Raw genomic sequence first — 10,635 nt, forward strand, 5'->3', positions numbered from 1 at the left:
ATAGCTTTTAGGAAGAAAAAAAATAATTAATTAAAAAAACGAAAGATTGAAAAGGATTGCAGAGCCAAGAGGAAAAATACTATAGAAAATTATAATATTATTATTAATTGCAACATAAAATCTACCAAAAGGAAGGTAATCAAAGACCAATTTTAGTTTTCAACAGTAGTGGCGATTGTATCTATGCTCAACTAACATTTGCCTCAGTTCCTAGAAGGATGAGGTCAAGCTGCAACTAAAAATCATGATTTCTTCCTTAAAATAAGATTTCCAACCAGTCCTTGTCCAGCTTGAAAACATAACTCTATTTCTCTTCTTTTTCATTCTCTTCCTTTGTTATTTTCCATCCGCAAGCAAGAATTTGTTCATAAAATCTATTTACATTGAGATTGACCAAACTGAGCTGACATGGTTAGCCTAACTACAAGACGGCGAAGTCTTTGTGCTCCTGGACCTGGTTTGAGCTTGGTTGGGTTCCCAACCTGGGAACATTTAGGACTTCCGGCACACCAACCTCCAGGTGTAAAGCGCCCTTTCTTTCGACGAAGTAAATCTTTATCAATTATGTCCAAGACAGGGTCGTCTTTTTTGAATTTTCGAGCAAAGGCAGCACTGCTTGCAATCATCTTGGCAGTGTCATTAACTGTAAGGGTGTGCGGATGCTGTTTGGGAGGAATATCCCAAGAAATGTAGTGCAAATCATGGTTGACTGCTGTCTTAGCAAACTCTGGCTCGTTACATATAACAGTCTGAAAATAGCCTTCAGGTGAGGATACAAAATTTGTGTAGTACATCAGAAGCGTCCTTGGTAGATTGTCCCAGCCCCAAATGATGTACTCGGAAAAAGAGCGTGACAGGACCATCCATGCTGAACCTGCAATACAGCTGCATGTTATTGTAGTTGTAGAATGCCGATATCAGAAAAACAACAACTGGACAGCAGACAATAGAAGAAAAGGTTGGCAATGCAGATACATTCAATTTCTTTCTCGACTCTTCATTTGGAGGCATGTTTATTACGTGCTTCCAACTGAAAATGCAGGCATTTGCAAACAAATTAATACTCAGGAGACAGGCTACGAAATCAAAATTTGTCTTAGACGATGAGCTTCAGAGACATTTGAAATTGATTTGGATTTCATAGAGCTTCACAAACATGTCTTAACTCTCTGAAAATTAAATTTCAAATCTCGTAACTATGTAATGGCTTTGAACAGATTAAAGGTTGCAAGAAAAAACCTTCTCTGAAATCATAAATGGTACTGCTAGCACACTATTGTCTGTAAAGAGACCAGACAGCAGCTATCAGTTTCTAAACGAACAATCACAAAATAAAAAGCAAACTGCTGATTTAAATTCATGTTGCTGATTGCTAGAATCATTTGAAACACATATACCAAGCTTCTAGATAGTGCTCTGACCATATTCAATTTGAAGAAATTTTTATCTAAAAGTACCTCCCAAACATTTTCCTCATCACCTTCACAGAACTATAAATTTAAAACTTAAAAAGTGTTGTTCAGATAATATGCATGTTCATCCATAGTTGTGTTTTCAAGAAAGAATACTAATAGGGTACTAGTAGTCTGCAATGTCCTCTGGACAGATGAAAAATCTGATCAACCGAGACAGGTTAAGAAAACAATTCCAATCTTTAACAAAATTTAAATACAAGGAGGTTTTCTTTAGTCCTAGCAAATGATGATTCAAACAATCATAGATCATGAGATAAGCAAAGTTTAAATAAATATTTGTGTAAAAACTTACCAGTAAATAATTTAAACGCAGTTGGCAGCGTCCGCTTGGGTGATACCCAATATATATCCTTTTTGGTGTTTAAATACAGACCAGGGTCTACAATCAGAGGCATTGCTCGTTTATCCCTACAGAATCAAATCAAAACAGTATAAATTGCTATTGCAGATATAATAATAGCTCTAGATGCATAAGAGTAATATCCAAACGGAAAGAATAAAGTGCTCACTCCTTCCAACCAAGCTGGCTTGTATGCTCAATGAAATTCAGATCCCGACTCAAAGTAGAAAAAGTGTAAAGAAGATCTGTATACATTTTATAAAACAAGTGTTAGAAAACAGGACAGTATTTTAGCACAAAATCCACACACAGTCACACAGAATCCAGAAAATGATTCAGAAATTTACGAGTATAGATGTCATTGACTAACCATCTTGAGTCACAAGTGGATAATCTGAAGCACTAAGGTTGATAAACCAATCCCAATCCTTGCTCCTCTTAAGAAGAATTGCACAAGCATGAAGAGTATTAGCTACCATAGTTGGTCCTCTATAGGTTACCATATTAGCTTTGTTAATCATGTATACGTTGCCAACTTGAGCAAAAATTGTATCATTCTGCAACCGTGCAGCAAGCTGCAGCCTCTCCTCGGCTGGTGACTCGAGATCCAAATGAACAACATAGTGGTTCAAGGGATGGTATAAAGCTCTAAGAGTTCTCCACAACTTGTCCAAATCACCTTTGGAACCAGAAATTAAATAAGCAAATCTAGGAATGGGCGGTCTTGAAGGAGGCGGTGGAGATAGTAAAATCTTTGATTCTGCAAAAACTGGACTTGTTTGGTTTGATGATAGGCGAGAAGGGAAAATTGAAAAGATTGAATTGATTGTGTGTAGTGAAGAGATAAGACCCATGTTCAAGGAAGTGGCAAGAAGGACTATGCACAGGACAGAGCTCATGACAAGAGGAAATAGCCATTTCTTCTCCATGTTTAGGGACCCCATCATCAAACCTTATCATGGGGTTTTCCAAGTAACTAATCTCACATACCCAGTTTCCTCAAACTCTGAGGCATTTATACCAATTGGCACAAAAATTAATAGCACCCTCAAAGCTGTGGAAAACTCAGACTTGAGACCCTTCTCATAAATATATTCCAAATTCCAGAATTTCAATGAAGCTGTTGAAATCAAATACCAAATATTAAAACCCAGAAGGAAAAAAAAGAAAAAAAAGACTTTGAATGTTAAATTGTAATATGTAAATTCTCACGCTAATAATAAACAAACAGAGCTTGGTATTAGCAGCTGGCTAAAGTTTTGAAAGCAGAAAAGGGACAACACTATAAAACAATCACAGACTATAAAAAAGATAAATATCAATTAAATATTATATCAGAAGAGACGAAAAAGATGCATCAAGAAAATCGACCACTGACGAATAAAAGAATAAATAAATAAAATATAAAAAATTTAAGACTTTGTTTAACCCTGAGCTAAGAACGGATAGCTATCAGATAAATACACTGTTTATGGTACAATTAATTTAAAACTGACCCAAATCTTCAAAAAAATCTAGGAAAATTCCTATTTTTCTCCTTGTGGGTACAACTCATGCCAGTTTCAAAGAACCTATTCAAAAAATAACTTTACTAAAAAGAGTCAGACTAAACAAACCACAACTGAAAATTTTGAAACGCACATGAACATTCAAAACAAATAAAACCCAGATCGGAAACTCCCAAGCTTCATAACATCCAGTCAATTAAAAATCACACAGAGATCAAAAAAAAAAAAAAAAATGTATTGGAAAGAAAAAAAAAAATTGTATATATAAATAATATCATATATGGAAATAGCTAAATCTCAAGCTGAAATATAAACAAACAAACTCCAGAAAAGTTGGAATGTTCATATTGATAAAATCAAACAAAAGCAATAGAATATTTGAATATTTGAATATTGGAATCAGTATGCATATGAGACAAAAAAAAAAAAAAAAAAGAATTGGAAAAACAGAGATGGGTTTGTGATGTGATAAGCAGAACACCTGAGTTTCGCAGAAGAGCAATAAAGTTTTCTTCACGTTCAGAAATGAGAGAGAGAGAGAGACAGAGAGACAGAGAGAACAAGAAATTTAGAATATAAAACAAGATTTAGAGAGAGAAAGAGAGTGTGTGCATGTTTGTGTTTTTGTTTTTGTTTATTTTATTTTATTTATTTAGAAACAGTGTTTGAAAAGAGGACGTGTGGAAGAGGGAGAAGTGGGTATCAGTTTCTTCAAGAACCTGTCTCTTTCTCTCTCTAAAACTTGGGCTTAGGCGTTTCTGTTATCTCTCTCAGATTGACCAAACACACCATATTTTCATCTGCTTCAACTGTTTCTAAATAAGCTCATCAAGATTTTGTTTTCGTTTTTGGTTTTTTTTTTTTTTTTTAAATGTTTCTGTTTTCTATTGGAGGATTTAATGATTCATAACGTAAACTATTATGTCAAGATCCAAATGACAAAAAGTGATGCCAATTTTGGAGTTTTTTTTTTTTTTTTTTTTTGACATTATGGTAATGTTTGTTAACATAGTTATGTAATAAATAAAACTTGGTTTGATTGTAGGATTAAAATTACAAGATGGGTAACTTTTACGATGCCACTTATATCAACATTTGGATCGGTTCAAAATATCTGAAACAGAGAAAATTTATTGTAAATAAAAAGCTAAAGTAATTTAGCTTTAATTTAATTTAAAATTATCAAGTGTGTTAAGTTTAATTAGTCCATATTTATATTTGAAATGTTGTAAATTTGAAACACTAAAATGGAAAAGGAATAGTATCATAAATAAATAAATAAAATTATTTAAAATTTATTATCCGAATGTATTTGAATTTATCAACCAATTATTGAAAATGTTCTATAGTTAAACCATGTAAACAATTTATTATCTGTAATTGCACCTAATATTCTTTTTGGAAGATAAATCAAATGAAACTCTTAGACAGCGTAAGTTTTTTACATTGATTAAACATGTCACATGATAATTAAATTATATAAGAAGTTCTAATTTTTTTAATATTGATGATTACACCTAATTTGTTATTATCGATATATTTTGACAATTTAATTTTTTTTCTTTTTGTTTTTTTGGCTCAGGTTTTCGGATTTACGAAATGTTTTAAAGTGTATGAGGATAGATATTGAGTAGGTAAGTGAACTATCCAGAGAATAGGATAGAATATAAAATTATTCAAAATTAATTGAATACCATTAGTGGTTTTTTCCTTTTTTTCGCTAATCAGGAATACTTTGAGATAGCTTGACAAGATAAGTACAAAATTATTTGAATAATATTATTATCCCATATAGAGAGGAAAAAATATATATATATATATAACTTTATTTTTGTTTATAGATTAACTCATTGAAGAAGCAAATAAAAAAATTGTGGGATGCTGATATATATATATATATATATATATAGGGGATGCTGATATTCGAATTCAAAAAAATAATGGCAAAGCCAGTCGGCTGTTTCCAGTTTCCACCAAACATATTAGCCTTAAACTTAAAACGTGAGAATAATACAATTTAATTAATTAGTGAGGGATGCTTCTAAATATGCCATTACACAAGGTTGTGTTTTACGAATATATTCTATTTAAAGACCCATTCAATTAGTTTCATTGATTTTTTTGGATTTAAAGATGGTTTAATGAGATTCTTTCTCAATGTATTTTATATAATTCCTTTTTTTTTCTTTTTTTCTTTTTTTTGGTTATTTGTATGATGCTCTCTAGCACGTTGGAGGAGCTCCCTGAAGTTTTGTTTAAAAAAAAAAAAAAAAAAAAAAGGATATATAGAGATGGATTTGCAACATCATTTTGATTTTTGCTATGATAAGTGTTATATTTATTCTTTTCTAAATTTGATGAAATTACAAGTTACAAAAACGTTTCCATTCTTTTATGTGACTAATTTTTTTTAATTATTATTATTTTTTATAATACGTGACTCAAATTTGATTTGGACCTGAAAACAATGTTTACTGGGGCTTTCTGTCATTGTTTTGGGTGGTGCATTCTTAATTTTCAATCCTTCATATTAGTGCTCAGTGCTAATATTCACAAGAATGATGACATTAGAATTTGATTTAATTATCTTATTGACTATGAATATAGATTTCTTAAGGTGGATTAATTCAACTTTGTAGTACTAAACAAATGATGATGATTAAAAAAAAAAAAAAGTACTGCATAAAACAAATGAAAAATTAAGAATATTAATGGCACATTGACAATCCGTTCAAACGTAAATAAATTATTTTTGTTTTTCTTAATGGGGCCAATCAACAAGTTATTCCAAATTATAAAAAATCAGAGGGATTAAAAAAAAAAAGAAAAAAAAGGGAGAGAGAGATTTACCGACTATAAGTTATTGGGTAAGTTTGTCAACTCAACATTTATAATGACAAAAAAAAAATAATAATAATAATAAAAAAAAAACTTTATATTTTTATTAGTTTTGCAGATATTGAACTATTTATTTATTTTTTTGCACAAGCAGATATTGACACTTAATTTTTGTTAATTTCGAGTAATTTGTCACCCAGTGAATTATGAAAATAATAGAATGTGGGTGTTCAAAACTGACCCAAAAAAAAAATTATATATATATATATATACCTTAAAAAAAATTGTATCTTTTTTTTGGTAAATAAAAAATATTTTTTGATAATATCATAGATCCCATACAAGTTTAATAACACAGAATCATTGAAACAATAACAGAATTTTTCAAAACAAATTTCAACTCCCAAATTTGCACTTATAATGTTAAGTAGACTATTTTAGATTGAGTTACCATAATCGGTAATGTACTTTTTTCTTTTTTATCATAGAGTGCAAGGTGCAAAAAAACATAAAGTTTATGGTACATAACCCTAAAAAAAAAAAAAAAAAAAATCAAAATACAAGGTGTCAAACTCTAAATGTATTTTTAAATTTCAAACCTTGTAAATGTTTAATGCTAATAAATCAGGTTATGAAAAAAAATCCATTAGAAGTCATGGGGAGAGATTAACTATATGTATATACATATATGGGTGGGTGTGTGTGTGTTTGGACCATCCATTTTTCCAAAAAGAATTTATTATTATTACTAGTATTATTATTATTATTATTTGCAATAGTAATAATAAATTATGATTTGGTAGAGTGGTTGAAAGTCTGAATAAGATTAAAAAGCTATTGTTAAAATAATTCTTATAATATCAAAAACTTGAAGATGATGAATAATTATTTATTGTTAGGATTTTAATTCAATTTTCATATTGCTTTAATTGCCTCAATCAAATGGGAGACGATTATGGAATAAAGTTTGAACAATTCCCGATGATGGCATAATAATTGGTTTAAAGTGTAAATCTTTGTATGTTTTAACTTATAAATGCTCAAAGCAGATAATATATTAATTAAAAAACATTTTCTAATATGAATTCTTTAATTAGTTAAAATCTTACTATCATCCACATAGAAAGATTATGACAACATGAATAAATGAGATCTGTTGGAATTTTTATATATAATAGAGTAGTCAGAAGTCTAAAAAAATATAAAGTTACTACAAGATAAAGAGATTCCTCTCCATACAACAAAACTCCATTATTGAAACTTCTGTTGAAATCCTCCTTCAATTTTTTAGGTACTCATGCTCGTTTAATTTTTTTTTTTTTTAATTTTTTTAGGAAGTTTTGAATTTTGTTTTTATTTTACCTTTTATCTAAATTTTTACTATTTTTCTTTAAGTGAATTTTATTTTATTAAGTTCTAATTGCAGGCAATTGTAGGCATTTGTTATATGCAATTTTAAATTTTTAATATAAACATTTAATATAGTCAAATATTTTTGCACAATAATTTTATTTTAATATTTGTAAAACAATTTATTTTTAAAAAGAATATTTTTGCTTAAATTTCTTCACTTTTTTTTTTTAAATGCTATTTCTCCTCCTTAAATTCTGTATAAAAGGTTATAAATAAAAATAAAAAAAAAAACTACTAAAAGGGCGCATTAAAAAAGAGATAACTTTGAAAGATATTTCCTTTTCTTTTCAAACATATAAAATTACACTTGCAAAAACTTAAATAATAAGATTAATGAAAAAAAAAATTAAAATATTTTTAAAAAGATTAATGAAAAATATTTAATGAAATAGTATCATATAAAGTCGATTTGTTTCATGGAAGAATATATATTTTGTTTAAATTAGGGGGACCATACTATATATAAATATATATATTACCAAAAAAATACTATATAAATATATACCTCCAAAAAAGTGTATATATATATATATATATATTTTTTTTTTTTTCCTGATCCGACATTCTTCGGGCACTAGTCCGAAAGATTCGATTACCCGCTGACGTGATCCATTACCCAATCATTACGCCAATCTCCAAAAGGCTTTTTTGGCCGTTTGATCACAAAATCGAACGGTTACAGATTTGAATAAAATATAATCTTTTTTTATTGTTAATATGAATGAATTAAAATCTTGAGCCTTGAACCGACTGAGATTTCGACGAAGTGGCCTGGTGGTCGAGAGTCACTACTTGCACCAGAGATGCGCGAGTTCGAATCGCTGGGGTGGGGAAGGCAAGGGGTCAGCAGAAAAAAAAAATAAAAAAAAAAAAAAACAAAAAAAGAACCGACTGGAATTTCATGTGGGTCCCAATCTATTGATAAACTTTCAATTGCCTATCCACACGTTATAAATGCTGACCGATCCACATTTGGGTCTTTGAGTAATGCTTTGACTTTTGTGACTGAATTTAATGTGTTTTTTAATGGTGCCCCCACCTACAAGGTATCTCAAACTTATTTATCCTTTTTTTTTTCTTTTTTTTTTTTTTTTTAAAAAAAAAGCTTTTCAAATCTCTATAAAATATGTTTCAAAAAAAATAAATAAAAAAATAAAAATATCTATAAAATAAATAAATAAATAAATTTGTTTTTTCACAAACGCTTCCTAAGCTTTTATCCTTTTTACAATTTACCCCTTGACTTTTATATTTATTATTTTTACCCTTTAATCTTTTATAAACAGTAAAACATAACGATAAAATGTTATTACTGTTAGTTTTCTGATATTAAAAGGCATGTATAATGCATGTAATCTTGTTTGCATCTCAAAGTCAAGGGGAAATTAGAAAAATCACTCAATTCTTAAGTTATTTTATTATTATTATTTTTTGTTTGGTTCTTTATTTTAGGTAACGCCTAATTCTTTAGTTTGATATACGTAATTACTTTAGTTTTCTCAATTCTAAGCTTTAGCAAGAATTTAATTCGATATATTATTCTTCATCTCTAATTCCTGTTTACAATTTTTATTTTTTATTTTTTTTTTATTTGTTTCTCTATGTGCACAGACCTGTGCATAATTTGTGAAGATGTAAACAAGACAAAATGGTGGTTTTAACTTCTTTTATGAATAAGCAGCCCCAATATGCATCTTCTCGATAAAGGCCAAAGAGAAGGCTATCGTTGATTCTTATAGGAATTCATATAAAGATATAGATGTTGACATCTCCCACCCAGGACTCTTAACAGTTGGAATCAATATTGTGTAATCGCCTTATTTCCATCTCCGACCCAGGATTAAGAAAATTGAATTATACTCATAACTATAAAAAGAAATTGTATTTTTCAGTCAAATTTATTTATTTTTTAATATTCTTAAATCATTAAATTTTTCTAATTTTTGCTATGAATATCGATGGACAACAATAATTTCGTGGATTGGAATGATAATTACGTTTGGGATTTTGGTGATGAGAAAATGAGGTTTCAGTGATGAGAATTAAAATTAAATGGCTTTCATAATTTATCTTTGAATTTTGAGACTAAAAGGGGAGCATATACATGGCACATGCCTTTTAACATTAAGAAACTAAGGGTGTTAAAATTTTATCTTTGTACAATAAGTTAGGCGGTAAAAATGGCAAATATAATTATCATGGACAAATTGCAAAAATGTCAAAAGTTTAAGGAGCATTAATGTAAAAAACTCTAAAAAAAATGTCAAAAAAATCTTTATAAGTAAGATAATTGTAACAAAATTTTAAACATTTGTGTTTGAAAATGAAGGAAAATACCGTTTTGTTATCATTAAAGAAAAATGACAAAAGAGAACTCTCTTTTGAGTTTTAATTTGTAAAAAAAAAATTTGTCAAATTTTTTTTTTCCCCCTTTATTGTTGAAAGGTAAATTGTTTTGGTCAACAATGTATTAATATTATGTAATGTTCATATAATAATGAATTTTCTTGGGAGCGGATTGTCCCCTATTCTTTGTTTTTTCCTAATCTATATATTTCAGGAAAAACAATCATAGGTGCATTTTACTAAGGACAAAAGGGGAAAATAAAATAAAAATATTAGTAAAAAAGTAAGTACAAGATCCATTTATGCGTTAACTTAGATTGCTGGCTCAAGTAATATTCAATGGAATTTAGAGGTCCCAAATCCAATCCTCACTCATTAAAGAAAAGAAATCAAATTAAAGAATCAGACTGTTCATTTCATACACACATAAAGTACAGCGACTTTTGTAAATTTTACAATCTTAAGTTTGATAAAATATTTGTTTATTTATTTATTTATTTGAAAAACAAAAAGAGTTTGATAAAATGTGAAAGAATGAATAAAGATGCTCATTGATATGGGAAAGCTATACACATGAATGATTGCATGAAAACAATATTAGTAAGTAATACGAATTTACTCATTCATGAAAAAGAAGTATATGAAATTACTTTACTTAATTGAGAACCAAAACTTTCTACCAAAATAAGTTAAAAATTGTATGCAATATGGGAAT

The 10,635-nt window shown here is 28.8% G+C and overlaps 1 protein-coding gene across 1 annotated transcript; it reads right to left on the bottom strand.

Moving 5' to 3' along the window:
• Positions 1-77: 77 nt before the first annotated feature.
• On the bottom strand, positions 78-4,177 carry LOC107422442 (beta-glucuronosyltransferase GlcAT14B). The gene is made up of 5 exons (XM_016031894.4): positions 3,805-4,177; positions 2,186-2,935; positions 1,985-2,060; positions 1,768-1,883; positions 78-874 (listed from the first exon to the last, which is right to left on the bottom strand). The coding sequence occupies exons 2-5, from the start codon at positions 2,760-2,762 to the stop codon at positions 375-377; spliced, it is 1,269 nt and encodes a 422-aa protein (XP_015887380.1). The 5' UTR covers positions 2,763-2,935; positions 3,805-4,177; the 3' UTR covers positions 78-374.
• Between the last annotated feature and the right edge of the window lie 6,458 nt (positions 4,178-10,635).

This window comes from Ziziphus jujuba, chromosome 11, assembly GCF_031755915.1.
Source record: "Ziziphus jujuba cultivar Dongzao chromosome 11, ASM3175591v1".
NCBI classification, from domain to species: domain Eukaryota; kingdom Viridiplantae; phylum Streptophyta; class Magnoliopsida; order Rosales; family Rhamnaceae; genus Ziziphus; species Ziziphus jujuba.